Source organism: Eutrigla gurnardus, assembly GCF_963514095.1.
Source record: "Eutrigla gurnardus genome assembly, chromosome: 20".
NCBI lineage: Eukaryota > Metazoa > Chordata > Actinopteri > Perciformes > Triglidae > Eutrigla > Eutrigla gurnardus.
Window position 1 is genome coordinate 19,748,349 of NC_139931.1, and position 23,649 is coordinate 19,771,997.

At 43.4% G+C, this 23,649-nt stretch overlaps 1 protein-coding gene across 2 annotated transcripts in view; it reads right to left on the reverse strand.

Moving 5' to 3' along the window:
• Positions 1-23,649, reverse strand: part of tanc2a (tetratricopeptide repeat, ankyrin repeat and coiled-coil containing 2a) — a 72,209-nt gene that overhangs the window by 2,619 nt on the left and 45,941 nt on the right. For both annotated transcript variants that reach the window (XM_084036209.1, XM_084036208.1), the window contains 25 exons: positions 21,581-21,720; positions 20,728-20,896; positions 20,347-20,646; positions 18,466-18,591; positions 18,120-18,386; positions 17,286-17,422; positions 16,583-16,814; positions 16,298-16,470; positions 15,639-15,719; positions 15,361-15,561; positions 12,986-13,120; positions 11,765-11,961; positions 11,576-11,684; positions 10,582-10,704; positions 10,367-10,504; positions 10,118-10,216; positions 9,240-9,431; positions 9,057-9,150; positions 7,280-7,413; positions 7,081-7,204; positions 6,446-6,621; positions 6,109-6,241; positions 5,560-5,651; positions 5,340-5,474; positions 5,131-5,231 (listed from right to left, as the gene is read on the reverse strand). In XM_084036209.1, the coding sequence (XP_083892335.1) occupies positions 5,131-5,231; positions 5,340-5,474; positions 5,560-5,651; positions 6,109-6,241; positions 6,446-6,621; positions 7,081-7,204; positions 7,280-7,413; positions 9,057-9,150; positions 9,240-9,431; positions 10,118-10,216; positions 10,367-10,504; positions 10,582-10,704; positions 11,576-11,684; positions 11,765-11,961; positions 12,986-13,120; positions 15,361-15,561; positions 15,639-15,719; positions 16,298-16,470; positions 16,583-16,814; positions 17,286-17,422; positions 18,120-18,386; positions 18,466-18,591; positions 20,347-20,646; positions 20,728-20,896; positions 21,581-21,720 (3,808 nt within the window). The remainder of the gene's footprint in view (positions 1-5,130; positions 5,232-5,339; positions 5,475-5,559; positions 5,652-6,108; positions 6,242-6,445; positions 6,622-7,080; positions 7,205-7,279; positions 7,414-9,056; positions 9,151-9,239; positions 9,432-10,117; positions 10,217-10,366; positions 10,505-10,581; positions 10,705-11,575; positions 11,685-11,764; positions 11,962-12,985; positions 13,121-15,360; positions 15,562-15,638; positions 15,720-16,297; positions 16,471-16,582; positions 16,815-17,285; positions 17,423-18,119; positions 18,387-18,465; positions 18,592-20,346; positions 20,647-20,727; positions 20,897-21,580; positions 21,721-23,649) is intronic.

Sequence of the window (23,649 nt, forward strand, 5' to 3'; positions counted from 1 at the left end):
GTAAGAAGAAAAACTTTCTTCGTCCCAGCTGCCAGCAGAACGGATAACTCGACCCGTCTTTGTCTGAAATCAGCTGACTTAATCGCCGAGCCCCGCGATTGTTCATTGTTCCCTGCAGAAGGAAGAATTACTAACGGTTTTCTTCAACTAATTGGATCCGGCGCTGAACGAGCGCCCACGAACTGCCGTCCGTTGCCGGCGTCAAGGAACGCCGTCCCCGCACGGGACGGAACCCTCACATCGACGCATCTCACATCGACAAAAGTAAGAGGCTATTTGTCTGGGCAGAAGCAGAGATTCGATAGTGTAGGACATGTAATTCTTGTTAATGTGTTTTAAGTTCTGATCGCGGACCGCCGAGTCCGTTTGTTCATGTGCTGCTGTATTTGAATCCATATTCGCGAGCTCAGAAAGCCTCTACTATCAGTTAAAAGACCGGTCTCGCGGAATAAACGCCAGTTCATTCACGCGCGCCCGTGTGATAGCGGCACGCCTTCTGAGCATCAGAATATCGCTCGCGCATTCTCTCTCTCTTTGTTTGTGTCCGCTAACACACACACACACATATACGCCGCACACACGTGTCCTAAGCCAGCTGTTCCTAGCGGACGCTAGGAACATAGCTACATCTGGTGGCTGCATCCGGCCATCTCTCGCTCTCTCTCTCTCTCCCTCTATCGCTACTCCATCGGACGTCAGTGGCTCCGCCCCTGAACGCTGTGAGGAATAGCTCCATCTGGTGGCCGCACATAGGTATCCCTCTCTCTCTCTCTCTCGACACACACGCACACGCGCACGCACACACATACGCACACCAGGGTTTCCGCTAGAGAAAATTGGCACCGGACAACGTGACCGGCAGGTTTTCAATTTACCGGACGAATGTTTGAAATTCCGGCCAAATACCTATCTGAATTTATTGATCTTAAAATGATAAATGATACGCAGGATATATAAGAATGATATCAAAGCATGTCAATTTATAATCCTTTTTATTGAAAAGTACAGGCTGTATAAAATAAAATGAGTGCCGTCAATTGACTCACGTGTGTAACTTCTAAAATAAATATTGCGCAATGCGCTCTTTTAACATGAACATAAAGAAACGGAAGGCCTGTTCTCAGATAAAATAATTTGCAAACAAAAAACACATCTGGACTGGCTCATACCATTTAATAACGCGGTGTGCTGCCAACTTGAAATAAAATAAAAAGTCAGTTCACTATGCTTTTGAAATATATATGCAATAAAAACTCTGTGTAAACAAAATCCCTTGACATGTTTCAGGCTTTTTTTTCTTCTTCTTTTTTTTTTTTTTTTACTTTTTATGCACTTTCGCTGCAGCGAAGTGTGCAGCAGCTGAATTAAAATCAAAAGTGTGCAGAGTCTCTCCGCAACTTGCAATGCGCATCAGTCTTGTCACCTTGTTCTCCCCCAGGCGACTTCGCTGTGCTGTTTTGATGCGGTTCTGCAGAGAAAAACCTCTCTCTGCTGGCACACTGGAGACGGGGATCACGCAGGCTATCTTGGCCAGTTTAGCCCACTCGGGGTAGATTTAGCTGAAATCTCTGATGAGAACTTCACAGGCTGTTAAGAAGTTCAAGCCTCCATAACCGCGGAGCGCTGTCATTACAGCGATGGCGTCTCGTTGCGCACAAGTGGCATCGATGAGCGGGGCTGTAGCTGACGCCGACTCGTCCTCACTTGTAATTTCTTTGCCAAAATGACCAATAATGGTTTGGATGGCTGATTCAGCATACTCCCGCAGCTCTGAACAGACGGAGTGATAATTAATCAGTGACTTTCTTTTTTTACTGAAACGTCAATAAACAACTTTTGAAAACTTTTGAATGTGCTATGGGACTTTATTTTTTAGTACAGTGCCCTTTTGTCATGCAGCCTATAGATTATGGTTATTTTTGTTATGATAATGATGATTAGACCGTATGTTTCCTTATACAGGCATTTTAGGTTATCAAATTTGCTTCAACTTACCACTCGTTCCCTGTGGGTATCGGGAGGGGTTCAGAAGGACATCAAAGCAGTTAAGTAGATCCAGTGAATCTTCAGGGAATCGGTCGTGTAACGCATCTATTAGATGTTGGATATAGTGTGCTCTGGCTTTTTTGAAAGCCTGCACGGCCCGGTCACCTGCTTGTTTCACTTGGACATCCCTGTACTTGTTGTCTTTGCACTCCGCCTGAAACAGGTCCTCTTCTGGACCTGGCGCATCTCGTAACTGTGTTAGTGCCGCAACTGATGCTTGAACCATTGGTCTGATTGTGGCCAGATTTACATCGTCTTTCTGGAAAACCAAATTCAACTTGGTCATCACAGGTAACACATCAGACAGTGTGTGAGTCAAGGCGATGAAGCTGTATGGCTGGATTTGACCCAGGATACCTTGGGCTTGGGCATTTCCTCCTACAGCCTCTTCATTTAGCTCCATCACTAGAGCAGGCCAGTTACTTTTCATGCTTATCACTGCCTTGTGCAATGATAACCAGCGGACAGCGCACGGCTGCTTCAGACTTGTCATGTCTTCATCACTGAGCGCTGCTGTCAGTTGACGGAGGCGATTGGTCCTGCTGGCTGAGTGCTTGTAAAAGGTGTACACAGAGGCAACTGTGCGCTTGTAGGCCCCTATCTGGTCCACAGATTTTGCAGCATCTTGCGCGGCCAGTGCCACTCGGTGTGCAACACAGTACACCTGAATGGAGAATGCACTCTCTCTCCTCAGAAGAGCACCAACTCCAGCATGTTTCCCCATCATTACACTAGCTCCGTCTGAGCCCAGGCTGATGACGCGGGACAACTCCACATCCCTCTCACGGAGCACCTCAACCAGCTTGTTGAATATGCACTGTGCGGTCCCGGAGTGCACATCATAATTTCCCAGGAAACTTGTTTCAACTCTCCCTTTTACTTCCATTTTGACGTATATAATCAGTTTCTTGTCCACGGTGATATTTACCGTCTCATCAATGACAACTCCAATGAAGTCACTCCCCTTTAGCTTTTCATCCAGCTGCTTCATCACAACACTTTCTAGCGCCTTTGCCATGTCATCAACGGAGTCGCTATGCCGGTAAATGCCTTCACGCGTGACAAAATCTGGAGCCCTAACTGCTCCAAGTAGCTCAGTCAATCCCTCATACTGGTGACATGCGAAGTCATTTTTGGTCATAAAGAATACAACTTGTAGCTGAGAGCACAGCTTCTTGTTTAATGTTTCTGTAGCCTTCTCACAGTGGCCTTTCATTGCTGTTTGCTGTGAAAATAAACTGACCGCCATGACGTGATCATTGCACTGACTGTGCTCAATTAGAGATGAGCTTCTCATATTTGTTGATCCTCTGGTAAATCCATTCTTCTTGCCCGACTTCTCGCATTGTGAGCAAAACATTTTTTCTGTACCATCAATAACTTCGCATCTCAGCCAGGGATATTTATCTTTCCATTCGGCCCGGAACGACCGACATTTCTTTTTCTTTTCAGCGGGAGGCACGGCATCATCTGCTGCAGCCTCCGTGACTTCAGCCTCATCATTATCCTTCTCCTTCTCCTTTGAACTATTCTGTTTCAGAAAATAGTTTTTGAGTTTAGCTTGTTTCAACATGTTTCTTCCGCTCTCGCTATTGTTGTTGTACTGTCCGCTTTGTCAGAGTAAATTAAACAAGTGCTACAAGATTAGTTCCGCCTGAAAAAAGAAAAAGTTTCGTTCCACACAGACTTGGCCTATTCATAAAAATAAGATTCAGGTTTGTTTGTTTTTTGGGGGGGTTTTCTTAAAATAAAATGACGTGGAAATTGCCTATTTTTATAAAATTAAAATTGTGCTTGGAGGGAATATTTTCACCGGACATTTTGACCGGAGGGGTTAGAAAGCTGTTTAGCTTAGTTTTGTGTGTTAGGTAGTTAGGTTATAAGGCTTTGTTAATTGCAGTGTTATTGATTGTGATCATTATTACTGATTTTAATAAATCTTATTATATTATAACTAGCGGTCTCTTGTGCTTGTTGTGTATATGTCACTGGATAACAGCAGGTTGTGAAGGCTAGTGCTTGAATTTCACGCCCTTCTTAATTGTTAGATTGTTTTTATGCTTCCATGCCAATGATCACGATGATTGGCATGTGAGTATAAAACCTTTATATTGAGACTGAATACAGTTTTAGGTTATCTTTTCCCTGATCCCAGGGTGGTGCCCCGTTTATTCATGGTTATATCATGATAATATATTAAATATAATTATTAATACCGATAATCATATTGATATTAATAATTAACTGTTGATAACCAAATCTGCTCCTGCTACAACCCCAACATGGCCGATTTGTCCGCTTTCTTCCATTTTTTTCATTATGAGCTGTTTCTGTTTTGTATTGCCGGGTGTTTACACGGCTAACAGCTTTTTGAAATTGGTGGTAGCCTATGCTGCATTCCCTCATGCTGGACCAATCAACGTACACTCAAGGTTCCTCTTGTGCTGGGAGAGTACTAGTAGCTGAAACAGTCCCTCAAAATTATTTGATTGATAGATGTTTGAAGACGATTGCTCTTGAAGTGCGGACATAATGAAAATGGAGTTTATTTGATCCAAGAAAAAGTTCTGAAATAATCAATGCAGGGACGTCTGGGGGTGCAAAACAAAAAGTAATAAAGGAATTTGTCATGTTTCAGATTAGAGCTGTACGCCATCTACTGTCTTAAATCAGTCCGAATCTTGCAAGGCCAGCTCAGAGTGGACCATTTGCTACCTGTCATGAAATAAAAGAATGTAAATGTCCCCCCTCCAGGCGCCCATGGACCATAAACTCAGTTGGCTCATGAAAATAAAACAAAACAAAACAAAATACATAAAAAGCTCAGTCTTCCTCCAATGCTGGTGAACCAACACAGAATTTCTTTATATAAATCCAAAGAAATAATAAAAAAATAACTTAAGTTAGTTCCACCTTGAATATATGCCCATTTAAATAGCTTTTGCTTTTATATGTTTTATACTTTGCAGCTAAACAGACAGAATACCTATCAAAGAATTTGTCATTCAGCTGGACATTGATAAAAATGCATTATTGGTTTAAACGGAGCACAGCGTGTCTAAGTCCTGAGGTCGCCATGGTTACCTGCGTCCACGTTTGGCGCGGGCCCGGGCATAAAAGGCTTCGTAGTTCTTCGCTTTCAGCTCGAGTGCTTTGGTAGCAAACTCCTCTGCCAGGCCAAAGTCCTGCAAGAAATTGAGAAAAAACCTGATCGTAAAATGATGAGCTCCAACTAAACAATTAAAGGAGGAGTCATTGTAAGATGTGATTATTCATCTCCATGTGAGACTCACGTTCATTTTGCGGTGGCAGCGAGACAAGTTGAGCAGAACGCACACTCGCAGCTGTCTGAACGTCTTCAGCTCGTCCCCTGGAAACTTCTGGAGAGCTGACTGATAGGAGGCAGCAGCTTCTCCAGCGTCACCTTGCTACACATCCAACAGACACACACACTTACAGCATGCATCTGCTTTAATGTGTGCCTGTTCAGCTTCCTGTGTTTGCGTGTGTTACCTTGTACAGCTGGTCTCCCTCTTGGATCAGTTTACTGAGCAGAACCATTAAGATGTCTGGTTTGGAGGTCGCCATGGCCCAAGTAGCTGGTCCTACACACACACACACACAGTTCAACATACAGTAATATACAGCACAAAAGTCGCGTTGGACTTTCTTATTGTCTGTCATTTTGACGAAGAGGGTTTTTAAAATCCATCATAATTTATTAATACCCCTCATTTGAATTTCCAATTTTCTTTTAATTATATGTTTTTTTAATTCTTGAACAACTGAGTTGTTCACATAGGCTTAGACTTATTGGTAATCTCATTAATTTTTATTGTTTTAATAAAGAAAATATGTATTAATGTATACATTTTAAATATTTAAACTTTTTAGTTTGTTTAGAGAAAAACAGAAAAAAATAGTTGTTTGAAAAAAAATTATATTTTATTTTTAGGCCAAATCCCTACTTTCATGATGTCATCCCCACGCGCTCATTTCCCGTCCGTATCGCCAATGAAGAAAAATAATATGATTCATCATGGGTATAATATAAGTTCCTACCTATCTTGGCTCCCTTTTTGAGCAGAGCGATGACTGCTGAAGTGTTCCTGCAGCCGACCGCTCGGTCCAGAGGACGCATCCCGCTGCAGTCAACGTGCTCCACCGACGCGCCGTGATCCACCAGGTGCTGCACCTGACACCAGATAGGACACCAGGCCGACATTAAGCAGGTTTTATTGAGATCAATTTTCAATTTTCAGATTTCTTTTCTAAAAATTAAAAGTCTTATATCAATCTATTTGTATCTACTGTTAATAATAAATACTACTAAGAAGACGTAAATACCCATTTAGCTGGTGTTGTTACATGATCGTAATACTACATGTGTTTTACACACCACTTCTGGGTCACCGCGGAAGGCAGCCAGATCAAGAGGCGTCCGCCCACTGCGGTCAACGTGAGTTGTGGCTGCGCCTCGCTCCACCAGCTCTCTGACCAATGGGAGCTGGCCTTTTAGACAAGCCCAGCTCAGCGCCGTTAAGCCTTCCCTGTCAGTCTGGTCGAGAGAGGCTCCTGGAAACAGAGAGAGGGCTTGAGATTCATGTCATTCTCAAAAAAAAAGCTGGAATTTAAAGGGCCAGTGTGAAGGATTTGGTGGCATCTAGCTGTGCGGTTGCAGATTGAAATCAGCTGAAAACCCGTCGGCTCCTTGCTTCCCAACACTATGGTCATGTGATCGCCTCGCTCAGAGGTCATCGTAGCGAGGGGAGCAAATCACCAGAATAAGATCGCTCCACAATACGATATCATCATGATACTAAAGTCACAATACGATCTTATTGCGATTTAAAACATTTTGCAATATACTGAGTATTGTATTATTTGCTTTATTTGGTCACCAAAATGATGCTTTTAATGTCCAAAATTTAGAGTGAATGAATCCCGCATTTTTTAAAATTTTATTTCTATTTATTTTCATTTCTTATATTGAGGAAAAAACTGATTGCAATATCAGTTGTTTCCAATAGTTACCATGATCCAGCAGCAGCTGAGCGGTGGTCATATGTCCCTCTGAGGCTGCCGTCATCAGGGCTGTCCGACCCTGCTGGTCGACCATGTTCACCTCCACACCGTGACTCAATAAGAGCTCCACCACCTGACCCAGACACAAACGGAGATCAACGTTTCTGGAGCAGGAACCGAAATACTACGTTAGCTGAGATGTGCTTACCTGCCAGTGTCCTCGTCTCACAGCACTGAACAAGGGAGCCACACCTCTCCTGTTGCCTTGATCAACAGCAGCCCCTTGATCCAACAACAGCCGGCAGACAGCCAACCTGCCGCTTCCTGCTGCTGCTGTCAGAGCTGGGACACACAGGCACACAGAGACAAATGTCAACATGTGAGATAATAAAAAGCACCTTGAAGAACTCACTTGTGTCAGTTTAATTTATTTCACATATTTTCTGTTGTGAGGTGATTTTCAATTCAATTTTTAAGTGTCATATCATAACAGAAGTTATCTCAGGACACTTAACACATTGAACTGAACTAGAATACACTCAAGATTTTCAGAGTCAATACAATTTCAAAGTCCCAACATCACCAGGGGCAAGAGTTACAGCACCATCTAGTGGCGAGAAAAACTGCCTTTACAGACTTTTAGGCAGATATCTGGAGCAGACCCTTGGGTTCCATCTGCAGGTGGTGTTGTTGGTAGTATGGTAGTAGTAGTATTAACAGCAAACAGGATTTTTACTGTAGTTCTAAGTTTTGTCCAACAGAGGTCAGTGATATGTATTATTTATGTATTTATTAGTTTGGGACAGTGCACAGCTTCTTAACTGTACCAGAGTTAGCTATGAGCTAATTTATATCTGTAGTTCCTGGGCAGGAAACAGAGAATACCATCTCTGTTGAGAAAATGAAAACTGTTGTATAAAAACACAATTACAAGACAGTACATATTCACTGTACAACAACAACAAGATATCACAACATAAAGACACATCAATTGTTGGCATGTGTGGTGGGTACCTGACTGATTTGATTTTAGCCATGATTTCATCTTGAATTTAAAATCAGTAAAGCTGCAGCACTCTCTAATATGACTTGGTATTGAGCTCCAAAAGTGTGTTGCTCTAATAGATGTGTAGCACAACAGCCACTAACTGAACGTTTCTATTATGTTCTATTCGGTAGCACTTTGATTGGTTGTAAGTCACCTTTGAACCAACTGTACTGTGTCACAGTAAAGGCGCATATTTGTACCATAACATATTACTGTTATTTGATTCAGTTGACTTTGAGCGACCTGCTAGTAGTCCTGTAGTATTAGTGTTAGCGGTATCCTAGTCCTGTAGTATTAGTGTTAGCAGTATACTAGTCCTGTAGTATTAGTGTTAGCAGTGTACTAGTCCTGTAGTACTAGTGTTAGCGGTACTAGTCCTGTAGTAATTCTGTTCGCAGTATACTAGTCCTGTAGTATTAGTGTTCGCAGTATACTAGTCCCGTTGTATTAGTGTTAGCGGTATCCTAGTCCTGTAGTATTAATGTTAGCGGTGGACTAGTCCTGTAGTATTAGTGTTAGCGGTATACTAGTCCTGTAGTATTAGTGTTAGCGGTGTACTAGTCCTGTAGTATTAGTGTTAGCGGTGTACTAGTCCTTTAGTATTAGTGTTAGCGGTATCCTAGTCCTTTAGTATTAGTGTTAGCGGTGTACTAGCCCTGTAGTATCAGTGTTAGCGGCATCCTAGTCCTGTAGTATTAGTGTTAGCGGTATCCTAGTCCTGTAGTATTAGTGTTAGCGGTGTACTAGTCCTGTAGTATTAGTGTTAGCGGTGTACTAGTCCTGTAGAAGCCATGGATGATAAGAGAACTCATGATTCACAAATTAGTGAAACATCTGATTTAATCAGGAGTATTAGTGCAGTATTAAATTAAAATACCTGCGGTAGCAAATTATTGGTAATAATGACTAGTTTGCTGTAGGCAGTTGTTTTCAGTACCTGTCTCTCCCCACAGACTGTCAGCTGTGTTGATCTCAGGTCTCTCCTCCTCTTCCTCGTCTTCCTCTGGAAGATCCAGGAGGTACAACACCACCTACACACACAGTAACAGTTGTTACAAACATGCCGTCAGTAGAACTGCATGGTTCAGCACCATAGTATGATGAAGTGTGTGTCGTTGACCTCTGCGTGGCCCATGCTGGCTGCTGCAATCAGAGCCTGCTGCACTGCTTGGCTCCGGCTCGCCCCCCTAGGACCGCAGCATGAAGTGCAGCTCCAGTCTGCACGCTTTAGCAGGAAGCGCAGCACCTCGAGGTGCCCCCGCTGAGCCGCGTGCACCAACACACACCGACCCGAGCTGTCGACATGACCCACCTGTGGACATAGGATTAGAGGACACTATAAAGTGCTGAGCTATGAAATGCTACAACTCCTTAGGACCAAAGTTCTCATGGCTTGCTGCTGATTAAAGTCGAGTTGAAACAGCAATTCAATAGTATCAAGCTGCCGTATGGTGACATATTTCCAATAGACAGGTGGAACACAACGTTGGGACGAATTTGATTTGATTCTTCAAAAGATAAGCTCACGGACGTCAAGCTCTGTGTTGTTAAGAGTTGTCTAATAGCCTTATGCTAACCATCTGCAGCTACAAGTCTTTGACTATGACGAGCAGAAGTAAACTATTAGCAACATCTCTTCATTTGTCTAATAGTTAAGCCTTTTCCTAACCGGCCCCAGCCGTGAGCTTTGGAAACCAGTTAGCTGAAGGCTAAAGTATTAGCAATATTTTCTCTCCATTTGTCTAATAGCTTAGCCTTCTGCTAACCAGCCACATCCATTAGCATCTCACTACGGTTAGCAATAAGCTAAACTATTAGCAACATTTTCTCTTCATCTGTCTAATAGTTTAGCTTTTTGCTAACCAGCCGTGAGCCTTAGAAGACTAGCTCAAGGCTAAGCTTATAGCAACATTTCCTCTCCAACTCTTTAAAGCTTCACTGGTATTGCAGTTGGCTTTAAATATTTAAAGCATCACACTCTAGCAGGCAGACAGGCACCTTAGCTGTGTGCTGACTCAGCATGGTGACGATGTCCAGTTGTCCAGCTGCTGCAGCAAATCCAAGTGCGGTCAAACCATCATGTGACTTAGCATCCACCTAGAACAACAACACAGAACTCACTCAAGTTGGGTTGTGTTCAATTGCCACAATCGTCTGGTTACAACTTTGCACAATGGTTCCATGAATTCCGTCCAGAATATATCCAAAATGTCAATGATTCCACAAACATTGAAAACATTTTAATACCTGAGCCCCGAGGTCGAGCAGCAGCGCCACAGCATCACTGTGGCCCAGATGAGCGTGGACACACAGCAGGGGGGCGCTGTTGAGGACATCACTACGGGAATCCACATCAGCCCCACCCATAATCAGCAACCTGCTCACCTGGACAGGAAAAGAGCCCAGTTATTGGTTACCTGGAATAGCAAGTGTACGTGGACGCGGTTGTGCAAAAATGATACCTTGATGTTGGGGGTGTAGAGATTGCGGAGCGATGAGAGTGCAGGGCTCAGGCTCTCTGTGCTGTAGGAAAGCCACAGCCCCTGCAGAACTGAGGAGGAAACCCCGAGCTTCCTACTCAGACCCTAGAGACGAGAATAGATGCCACAGAAGAAAAAAATGAGTTTTTAGAAACTGTGACTGTGACTCTCGGCCCCGTGTCAGCGACCCTGCCTCCCAGAGTCATCAGCTTGCAGTAACTGTGTGAGTGTCTCACCTCATAACAGCTGATTGAACCGACACCTTATTAAAATGATAGATCTTTGGATATTGCAACTAATTACTTTTGTGATTTCTGTAGTTTATGGCATCCCGTCTAAAGCCCAAGTTATGCTTCCGCGTCGACACAACGCAAGGGGGCTTGCGGACCCCTTACGTCCTTGCGGACCCCCCTTACGTCCAACGCAAGGGCCTGCACCTCCCAAAAATCCTAGACGCGAGGCGACGCAACACCAACGCAGCGGCATTGGCTGTGATTGGTCTGCTAACTACATCCACTGGAGACCGCTTTCCGGTTTCCACTCATAAACACCGCCATTTAAACTTTTAATAGGCTACTTTTATTGTTTGCACCTCGTTTTATTGTTTGCACCTTGTTTTATTGTTTGCACCTTGTTTTATTGTTTGCACCTTGTCGCTTTTGCACAAAGAAATAAAACACCAAGTTCTGAAAAATTGTGGATGTTTAAAGCCGGAAAGTAAACAAATAGGCTATAAGGAGGCTAACGACGATATACGTCAAGAGTCTCGGTCGGTCGGTCAGTCTTTACAAAAAACATAGCGCCCTTTACCGGTGTGGCATTGAATTGCATTTCGACACGTAAACCCAACGCAGAACCATCACGGTCTTCCAGCAACTGCGTGGCCATTGCGTGGCCGTTGCGTGATCACTACGCGGAAGCATAACCAAGCCTTTAATCTTGAAGACTGTGTGTGTGTGTGTGTGTGTGTGCTGACCTTGTAGATGTGGGCCTTCAGAATGTGATGCCCCAGCTCCAGTGTCTCCTGGCAGTTCAGCTTCCCTTCCTGTCTACAGAGCCAGAAGGCCAGCAGAGTGTGGCCGCTCCTGGAGACAAACAGGAAGCTCAGGACACACATTCTCACTTTCTATGTCTCTTTCACGTTCTGGCGGTTCCATCCGCGTACCTGGGGTCGCAGAGGAACCTGTCGTCCTGACCCTCCTCTCTCCACATCAGCCATTCCCTGAAGGAGGCGTGGTTTAGCATCCTGCTGCCGTCACTGCGCCGCAGCAGGAAGGAGGAGAGCTGCTCCAGACGCTGGACAAACTCCTCCCAGTGCAGCCGTCCTCCAGTCAGCGCGCTCGCATTCACTACCTCAAACAGCTGAGGAGGAGAGGATCAGTCAGTGGAAGACGTGCAAAAGTTTCAAAATTCACAAGAAGGTATGTACTGATATATTTATTATACTTTGTAGAACAAAAGGCTAAAATCTCTTAAACTTGAGTTAAGCATAAATCTGAGTTTAGGCATCGAACCAAAACAACATTCAAACGAGGCGAGCGGAACCAGAAGTGCAAAATGCTGACTCCTTTTAAGTCTCATTCGTACAGCAGTTTACGTCCTGTTGCTGAATCAGAAATGGAGGAACCAAATGTTGTCTCCTGTATCTGTGGTCCCCCAGAGGTCTAGATAGTAGCTCACATTAGTCCAGAGACCAGACCAGACTATGTGGAGGAACCAGAGACTGTCTGTGGTCCCCTAGAGGTCTAGATAGTAGCTCACATTAGTCCAGAGACCAGACCAGACTATGTGGAGAAACCAGAGACTGTCTGTGGTCCCCCAGAGGTCTAGATAGTAGTTCACATTAGTCCAGAGACCAGACCAGACTATGTGGAGAAACCAGAGACTGTCTGTGGTCCCCCAGAGGTCTAGATAGTAGCTCACATTAGTCCAGAGACCAGACCAGACTATGTGGAGAAACCAGAGACTGTCTGTGGTCCCCCAGAGGTCTAGATAGTAGCTCACATTAGTCCAGAGACCAGACCAGACTATGTGGAGAAACCAGAGACTCTCTGTGGTCCCCCAGAGGTCTAGATAGTAGCTCACATTAGTCCAGAGACCAGACCAGACTATGTGGAGGAACCAGAGACTGTCTGTGGTCCAAACAACAAGGTCTCTGTGTATTTATGCCTAGATGACCTTATTTGGAGTGTTGATGGAGCAGCTACAATGTTAGCATAGCCTAGCACCCATCAACCAGACTCCATTCAGAAAACCAGCATTTTAAAAGATGTTAGCATGACTTTTTACTGATGACCATCATTATGGAGTTATTTCAGCATAATTTTCTTCTGGTTACTGATGTCACACACACACACAATCACACACACACACACATGGTGTGTACCTGCTGGTCAGTCAGTGGATGCAGTGACGCCACGGTAACGTTGAGGAGCGGCAGGACTCTCTGAAATGACGACTGGGTGGGAAACCGCATGTTGAGCTGCAGCAGGTAGACTTCTGCAAGACTTACAGGGACCACCTACGAGAGAACCAATTTTCATCCCTTTACTGGTGCGATGCTGTGTGTGTTTAAGTGAATATATTATAAATAAAATAAACATGAATTTAGACAATTATACTAATTAATTTACGAACAAAACATACAATGAATATGGCTCTCCTCAACAGCCATTTTAGCACTCTTCCTTATTCCTTACTTGTCCTAGTCCTTACATCTATTACTTATTCAGTCTCACTTTCAAACTCACAGACATGTAGAATAAGTCATAGATGTCAAAAAGGAACTAGCTAATTAACAGATTACAGACAATAATAATAATAACATAAGCACATTGAGTGATTGATGGTATCAGTTAACAGTTCAATCTTGTTCTCACTTATCAAATTTGATAAAATGCTTGATTGTTTGCATGGACATCGACTGGCGCTTCATTTGCTTTTCAACCCTTATGCGCGTTCACACCAAACAAGAAGGGAATTTTTGCCCCAGATTATTCACGTGACCATTTAAATATTATTTATTTTGTGTTGGATATATAGCTCATAATAAAATTTATATTAAAATATACGTATGTAAATGATATGTGATAATGTAATGAAGGGGCATGATAAGCATGGCTTCGAAGTTGAAAGATTTTATTGATTGATTTTTTGTATTTTTCTAATTGTATTGTGTTATTATTATTGTACTTAAAGGAAAACACCACCGCATTTCCATACTGAACTATGTTCTGCCCTGATCTTAGACGAGGTGATACATACCTCCCTCTCCTCTGTGCGTGCACTCAATGGCTCTTGCGCGCACTCCGCGCAGCGCTAATTTGCTAGCATGTAGCTTGTCCCAGTATATTCCTTAGGATCCAAAGGGGGGTGAAGTTAGAAGCGACCAAGCACTTCCACGTTGTCCCTATTTAAATACGGTTACGTGAGTAGTTACACGACCCAAGTTTGGTTACACAAAATGAAACATGCCAATTTTTATAAGCGGATAACAAGGATAACTATATAGTATGGCGGAATAACAACTGGAAGCACTTCGACGTCGGCGCAGTAATATCATCACTCAAAACATGACGGGACTATATACCTTCTGCTTGTTTTCACAACCCTGTACGATGCACGTTATAACCATGATGTTTGATTGTTCACAAACTATCTTACTACAACCTGATGCTTCCTCAACTGTGCACAAACTACTACAGGTAGTGCAGGCGACGGCGTGCAGGTCACGTAGGTTCTATTGACGGAAGTAAGAGGGGGAGCGGAGTGATGATATTACTGCGCCGACGTCGAAGTGCTTCCAGTTGTTATTCCGCCATACTATATAGTTATCCTTGTTATCCGCTTAGAAAAATTGGCATGTTTCATTTTGTGTAACCAAACTTGGGTCGTGTAACTACTCACGTAACCGTATTTAAATAGGGACAACGTGGAAGTGCTTGGTCGCTTCTAACTTCAGCCCCTTTTGGATCCTAAGGAATATACTAGGACAAGCTACATGCTAGCAAATTAGCGCTGCGCGGAGTGCGCGCAAGAGCCATTGAGTGCACGCACAGAGGAGAGGGAGGTATGTATCACCTCGTCTAAGATCAGAGCAGAACATAGTTCAGTATGGAAATGCGGTGGTGTTTTCCTTTAAGTATTCAAGGAAAATAAAGATCGAATCAAATAAAATGAAAGATGATTTGTGTTTCTATCGGTCACAATTTATACACATAGTTTGGTCTGGTTTTGCAAATTTGCATATTCATCTCATTCGTGTCGCCCAATGTGAATTTCCGTCTGTTGGAGTCTCTGCATTGACTTTGTATGCAAAACCTTCCCTGTGTTTGGTGTGAACATAGCACTCCTTCTTTATCACATTTCATTATTACACTATAACTTACAGAATTTTGACTGCTTTTAGCTCTTTTTAATACTCAAACTGTTTTATTGACTCATCTTTAACCGTCTCTTCAACTTCTTCAAATTCTGGAACTGCAACTCCCATACAAGAGTTCACATGCTAACATTATGTTTTATGACTTTTTATTATTATTATTATTTTTTTTCACCAGTTTAGAGCAATTTTCAGAATAAGCTAGCACACTTTTTTCAGATGATCTTACCATTTCTAGTTCACTAATAATGAAATGACAAAGTAACTTACAAAACCAAAACAATTACAAAGTAAGTAATTTTCTATTATAAATGACTTTTTGTCGCTACCTTATATCCTTTCATTTGAACCCCATCTGATCTTTTCTCCCTCCTTCTTACCTTGAAGCTGGAACTCTTTAGGACCAGGTATCCTCCCTCGATCAGGTCCAGGGTCAGTTTCAGGTACAGGAACGAGCCCTTGCTCAGGCTCTTCAGGTGGCTGATCAGCTTGGCCAGCGCCGCGTTGTCAAGGCGACCGTTGCTGAGCGACACATTGCTCTGGATCTCTGCGCTGGTGTGGATACGCTGCATGAGGTATCCCTGAGGGGGAAAAAGACATGTATCAATGTGGAGACGGAGAGACGGGCTGACAGACGGACGGACTGGGTGCTTGGTACCTGCAGGTCCTGGTCGATGGCGCTGTTCTCCTCCATCCGGTCTAGAGAGATGCAATGAAAAGGTAGAGAACGCGTGATGTCCTGATTGACAAAAACACAGAGAAACACATTTGGTTGAGTCATTCACCAGTTTCTTGATTATTTCGTGTTTAAACCAGAACTATGTTAAAGTGGAGCTGAAGCAACATCTCAAGCGTCTCTATCTTCTCTACGGCGATGGATTTTTTGGATCACCCCCCAAACTGCTTTAACTTACATTTTTTTTAAAGGGACAGCTCATCCCAAAACCCAGAATACACATTTTCCAATTACCTGTTGTGTTATTTTTCAGTCGAGATTGTTCGATGTGAGTTGGTATCGGTTGGTATATCGAAACTAAAAAAGGACACAAATCTTTATGGCTGACGTCTCCAAAACTCCAAAATACACCAAAACAATCTAGATAGATAAATCCAGCTCCAGATAACTGTACATATATGGATTTGTGACTTTGTGAATTGTTTGACCAATTTCAAACACAATCGTCTGATATAAAAGTGGTTTTAACGTGTTTTGCTTTTAAGAAAAGGGAGTGAGAAATTGTTTGAATTTTGAAGGTAATTTGGCGATCATGGATTGTGAGCTTCTATATGCAGCTTGAATAAAAATCAATTGTTAACCTGCTGCCCGGTCCTGACGGTGGTAATGACCTTCAACCAGACCGGAAACTTCTGCACGTTTTGGGAGAGGAAGGAAGTCAGAGTGTCACCATAGTCCGGCCGGTGGAACTCTGCCTCGTTCAGCCCGTCAATCAGCATAATAAGCCCCGCCCCGTCCACAGTCAACTTCCTCTCTGAAAAACAATAAAGGACAGAGTAGATTGAGTGCTGTCCCCGGCTAGCAGGACACAGTAGCACTATAAACACAATCTTATAGTGCCATAGTCTTATAGGTGCAGATGGTACCTCTGTAGAGGGAGTCCAGCGGCTCCAGTATTCCTCTCTGGAGGGCCGAGCTTGGATCCTGGATGCAGGAGCGCAGGCTGAGCGTGCTCTGGAGCTGTGGTGAGCGGTGCAGCAGCTCCCGGTAGGCCGACAGCTGAGGGGCGTCGCTGAGCGTCGCCGCCATGTTGTGGACAAACTCAGGGACCAGACAGGTGTGACAGTTGTCAGCTTGACAGAAGTGATATGAGACGACCTGCAAAGAGGGATGGAGAGAAATGTCTGGAATTGCAGGACTTCTACACCTTGATTGTGGTTCTTTACCAGCTGTACTCTAAGTGCAGTATTTGAGTTAATTATGTACTTGGTTACATGCAATCCCTTCTCTCTAGTCGTCTGTTATAATAATAATATTAATAATAATAATAATAATAATAATAATAATAATAATAATAATAATACATTTATTTATGTAGCACCTTTAAAAACAACAGTTTACAGTGCTTTTGACAGCAGAATATAAATATGGTCAGGTACACAAATACAACAAACACATTAGCAGAGATAAGGTAAAAACACAATAAAATATAAATACATAAATATATAAAATAAAAATAAATAAAAAGTTAAAACATCACACAAAAGCAAGTCTATAAATGTGTTTTTTAAGAAGTGATTTAAGTTGTGTGATACAGTAGATCTACGTGAAGTAGAGTGGGGATTCTACCTGTCCTGCGAGCCTCCTCAGCGCCTCCTCCTGTCTCCTCCTCATCTCTGGAGTCCCTGGACAGCTCCCTCCCCCTCCTTCGTCTCCCCCTCCCCCTCTTCCCAGGGAGTCATGGGAGAAGGAAACAGCCTCTGTATCTGGAGTGAGGACATGGATGTCAGACACAAACCATCTCTCTCCTTCCCTCTGCGTTCTTTCCTCTCAACTGAATTTCTATTTCTTTGTGTTTTTTTTCCACTGCATGATATAATGGGTTTTCCTGCCGGTTGGCTCAGCGGTTAGTCTGGTTGCTGGTTGTGAGTCTAGCTCATTTTTTTTTATCGTGTTCTGCATGATGACTCAGCTGTCTCTAACAGAATGATTGAAGTGCACTTCATGGCTGGTATAACTCACTGGGGGTCTCTTTGGCAAGCGTGTGATATTGGCTCCAGCCAACCATTTATTACATCCCCTTCAAGTGTCTACACGCTGCTCGGTACACTGTATGAAACAAAGCTAAGGAGAAACGCTGCTAAGACGACACTGGGCCTTTTTATTCTATTTCATTATTATTATATTTAAACTATTTTATACCATACAAGGGTTTAAAAGAAGAAAAAAAAACGTTTGAAAGTGCAGTTGAGAGCATACATCATTTATTACTTTCTATAACAAACCAAAAAATGGAGATTGAACCATTGGTTGAAAGTTGGTATGTGTGACAGGTAGCAGTGATACACCTGTACAGTCTGTAAGTATCATAACTGGTTTGAAACGTTTTACACCAGCTTAACCCTTTATGCTATATGATAAGGTATAACAACTCAATAAATAAATCAATAACCTCTTACTTACATTTAGACATGGTCTGGTTGCCCATAGCAGTTGACGACACACGGTTTCCATGACAACTGAGCGCCACCAGACGAGCGATGATAGCCGTTTTGCCAAAGCCCATGTTGCCAACGATCACCACGCCCCGGCTGGTGGATGGGTCGCCGCTATGAAGGTAAATGTCCACTTCCTGGAAGAGCCACTCCCTGCCATTGAACAGCCAATCAGACGAGAGCCCGGGGACCTCAAAGTGGAGCGGCTTCAGCTTCAGTGAGGGAGTGAACCGAACTGCAGGAGGAGGAGGAGTGTTGGAATCCTGTTTGTAAAGCAGTGTGTTGTATTCATGCGTGTCTTTTTACGAGTTTACCTCTGGGGTCCTGTTGACTACGACTCCCAGAATTCTGTCTGGGCATTCTGAGGGACGTCCTTGAAGGGTTGTGTCTCTGCTGCTCATCCAGATAGGATAGATCTTCAAGGTGGGCCGAACTAGTGGCTGGGGACAGAGGATGATGGAAAACGTTATATTAGTATTTGGAATATTTCATGTGAGCAGAGCATCATAACAGAGTACTTTTCATTGATTTATTAATTTAGGAAGATACACTTATTGTCCCCACATGGACAACGGAAGCATTTGCAAGCTCCTTCTGTTCTTGCCTTTCACAATATTTCACTGATTACCAGAGGAACTCAAATTCAATCAGCTAAATAACAACATTTCTTACAATACATTAGTGATGTCCAAATGAAGCTTCGTGAAGCATTTTCTTTATTTTCTGAGCCCAATAGATGGCGCTCTCTGTTCAACAAAGGGTTGAAAGCAATGGAAATATATCGGCCTTCAACCCTTTGTTGAACAGAGAGCGCCATCTATTGGGCTCAGAAAATAAAGAAAATGCTTCACGAAGCTTCATTTGGACATCACTACAATACATATATATTTTTCAATAAAATGATGCCTGTATTTAATATGGATGGTCCACCGGCTGCTGTTGATCTGACACGTTTTAATTTTGTTTCTGCAGGGACGTAATGAACCGTGAGTCATTTTTTGGAGTAGTTAAAATTAGTAAGTCCAGGTTTGAAATGCTTTCATAATTAAAAAAGAAATATGTTAAGTAAATTCACGTTTAAACCAAATTGAAATAGAGCTTACTCAAAATGGAGATGCTTGCTTGCCCAAATTCAAATAAATAAACAAGCATGAAATACATTTGCATGCCTTCGGGACTGAGTGAGTACGCTATAAAGCCCGTTAACTTTTCCCTGTTAGTTCATTAGCTTAGCACGAGGACTGGACACAAGGGGAAACAGCTCGCCAGATTCTGTCCAAATGTAAACATGAGAAGGTGTCATCTATTGGAGGGTTAACTTATATGGCGAACTAGTTCCGTGAGGTAGTCGGTGCCCAGGAGTCGACCACAACACATAAATCCACAGCCTGTAGGTGCCTCTGGACACAGAACACAAGCTCGGCTGATGTCTAAATGCAACACAGAACACTGAGTGAGGCCTCAAAATCCCGACATTCTACTCCTTTTCTCATCTATTGTTCGCAGGATATCGTACAGTGTAGCGACTTCCACTACGGCCACTATGAAACTGATCATGAAGCTAACAAAACATGCACAACCGTGGACTCTGAGTCGCCTCGACTCCCAACAAAAGCAGACAGAAACCTACCCAACGTTGGATCCAATCAATGCGGTTCAACTCCTCTAACGCCACAGAGAAGGCCAGTGCAGGCTGGCCCTCGTATCCTGTGTGTGTGTGTGTGTGTGTGTGTTTTGGGACAGCGTCATGAATGTCACTTCCTTCCTTTTTTCGTTTTTTATTGAGACACGGAGAGGAAAAGAGGAAAGGGAGGATGAGGTTTGAATGCTGCCCAGGCGTTTGTGTGTGTTTAAGCCTATACATTACAAACTACAAACATGGGGCTCATTCAGGGTTTTAGAACGTTGACAGAGCAAAGGAACCGTAAGCCAGAGTGGAACCCGGGCTGCATCGTATCGTAGGGCCTCTTGGGATTCCCACCTCTGATAACACTGAATGACGGAGCAACTCCCACCGTCTGGCGCCCCCCTCAGGTCACCCCTGAGTCCGTTGGTGAATTACCATGGAAGCAAGGCTTCGTTTGCTCTCCATCTCCAGTGAGCTCACTGCAGTGGAGAGAGAGTGACGCATTTCCTTCCTAACAGGAAACAGAGTGGGAGAGAGTGGAAACCCACACACACATCTGGCATCTTACCAGCAACTGAATTAGGGCGGGGCATGAGGTAGAGAGGGATGGAGTGGGTGGAGCCTGAAGAGTGGGCAGAGCCAGGGCCGTGGTCTGGGTGGAGTTTGTTGAGGCTGTAAGTGGAGGCGGCCATGATGTCCTCCACCCTGTACAGGAAGCCATCATTGGCGCTTCCCACCGCTACGACACAGGAAGAGGAGTTGGAGGCCACCACAGGCCGGGCCCCTTGCTGCCAGAGATTCAGGCTGTTGCCGCGGTAACCGTCGTCACGCTCCGCTGCTGACTCGGCCGAATAGCTGGTCAGCGTGGCTGAAAGGGAAAGACAGAAAAAGTCAATGTTTTAGCAGTGAGCCATTTTTTTCTTGTTGTTTATATTCAACAGTATGTCACCTATGATGCCGCTGTCTCTGCTCTCCAGTGTTGAGGTGGGGGAGGTGACGGAGGCGTGGTTGGAGGAGGCATACTTGTCGTTGTTGTTGCCCTCCCCTCCAGCAGGGGGCTGCAGTGTGGAGCAGGGGGAGGTGCTGCTACTGGCCAGACTGGATGAAGGAGAGATCATCTGTGGGAAAGAGAAGAGATCTTCACCTTCTCTACATACAGTCTGTGTGCAACAACGGCGTGGAAGGGAACAGAGGGTTGCACCATATTGGAAGAAAACTTGCAATATTATATTGTTTTTTTCTGCTGAATATATTGATTATGTATAATATATGTATTCAATAAGTTGGGCATTTTGGCCACCGCTATCTTGGCTCTTCATGGTGAATTTGTGAACAAAGAAAAAAACACATACATATTACCAATAAATTAGAATTGTGTTTCTGTATATGTCAAAAAAATGTTGACAATGTTTACTCAGATATTACATCAAGAGAGAAGTGGGATCATTTTCTCATAGACTTCTATACAATTAGACTTATTTTGCAACCAGAGGAGTCCCACCTAATGGCCAGTATAGAAAATGCAAGTTTAAGGTACTTAAGCATTGGCTTCACTTTTCAGATTTAAGCATATCTTGATGATGATCTTGATTATACAGGATTATTTTGCCAGAATAATCATGACATGAATGTTCTTATTGTCCCTTGCCTCGCATATATCACTATCAACACTTCTTTGTCCTTTTGTGTGCTACTTGGCATATGGTTGAACAGACTTCTGAAATCTGAAGTCACTACAAAGCGTTAAACCAGAAACAACCTAGCTGTGTGTCAGTGTGTTCATCTGTGTGTGAGTTGATCACCTGTCCATCATCCTGGCTCTGGTAATGGGACCCTGGTTCCCCGCTGACTGTCTTTTCCCCCAGCAGGAAACCCAGCCTGGTCATCAGGGCGTCAGCCGCCTCGTCCACTGATGGCGGGGGTCCTAACTCCTCTTCCTCACCTGGAGAGCCAGAGGATGGAGGAAAGGTGAAATGGTTTTTATTGTCACATTTCATTTAAGGCATTTTAATTTATAGAACTGGCAATCAGTAGATTCACCATCATGACTTTCAGTTATTAATTCCACCACACTAACATAGACATATGCAGTCAATTGCGGGCCACCATGGTTCAATAAAGAACCAAAAATACATCTGCCCGTGGTATGTCTGAAATTGGTGGATACTAGCCGACAAACAAATGCATCATATTTTGTTTTCCAGGACGATAAAGATGTTGGATTTTGATAGAAATTACGAAGAAATATATATTTTTTGTAATTTCTTAAAAAAAACAAAAAACAAACAAACAATTGTTCGGCATATATTGTTAAATAGGTGCATGTGAGACGTGGGACATGATCTTAAAGGGCAATTTTCACTTCGGTAAATGGTTTACGAGAGCACAAAGTGGTGGTTGCTATGGTAATAACACTTTTTCACACAGCTTCATATTTTTTTGCAAAAACAAAGATAGTGGTATCAATCTCCCCATTTAACTTAAGCAAACATAAAAATAGAAGCTTTGCCAACATATTACTGTCTGGGACGGCCTTGCTGCCAAGCAACTGCACGCTCCAACAGACATGAAGCTGCACAAACTGCAGTGGTGGAAACCGACTGACCGCTGGAACAGCCCAGAAAGTACAGACCTCATGCTCCGCTCTATTGCCCTAAAGCCCCGCCTCCTCACAGTATGACACTGGATCTGTCCAATCACAATGACAAATGGGTATTCATCTGTCCAATCGGAGGCGATTATGAAAATAGAACAAATTGTAAAACACACACATAAAAGCATGAACTTGAACGATGCAAATCCCACTGGATAGCTCGTGTGCAGAACAGAGAATGATCTCCATATTAATATATTCATTAATATGACATATTTGCCAGAAGGACACACACAAGCACACACACACACACACACACACACACACACACACACACACACACACACACACACACACACAGACACACACACACACACACACACACACACACACACACACACACACACACACAAAAGACTGTAAGCCACAACATGAAAGCTCATACTCTGTCTCTTACAGTCTATAATTATGGCTATAAACTGCAGGACTAAATACAAGAGAGAGAAGCATCGCAGACATACACACTCAAACACACACTGAAAATAAAACCAACCAAACACAAACACACACTGGATAGAATGCGTGTGTATTCACACGCACACACATGCATGTGTGTGTGGTCAGCCAATGACAGGGTGTGTGAGTCATTTTTAGAAGAAGAAAAATAAAATGGAAAGATCAGATACTGAGAGCAGAGACTTTTTCCACCTCTGTCTCGTTAGCTACTGTAGCTTCTGCTTGTGACTGGCCTGCCCTGATGTTCTAAGCCTAACCTGACACAATCTTACTCTTCATGCCTGAAAATAACTTATCCCTATCAACAATGGCAACAAGTTCTAACCAATCAGGGGCAGAGTAGGGCGAGTCATGCCTTCGTTATAGGAGCATTCGTGATTTAGCCGGCGGTGTCTTGTTTGTGCTAAAAGTATGTGGTTTTGAATGAAATAAACAACAGATGTGGCTGTGACTCTTAAACCAGCTGAAAACCAATAAAAGCACACACATACACTAACAAACTCACTGAAAGCGCCAGATTCGATAATGTTAAAAGTCTAGCCCAATGCTATTTGTTACTGAATAACGCATCATAATGTAAGGGTGTTTTCACATATAGTCCACTTATACGAACCAAACTCAGTCCCCTTAAAGTGGACCAAAAAGTGGACCAGCAGAAAAGGGACTCTATTTGTGTTCACATTGTGGGTTTATTTGAAAGAGGACTCAGCTCTGATTCTGGTCCACCTCAGCTCTGATGGGGCCTCAGTCCTGTTCTTGTTC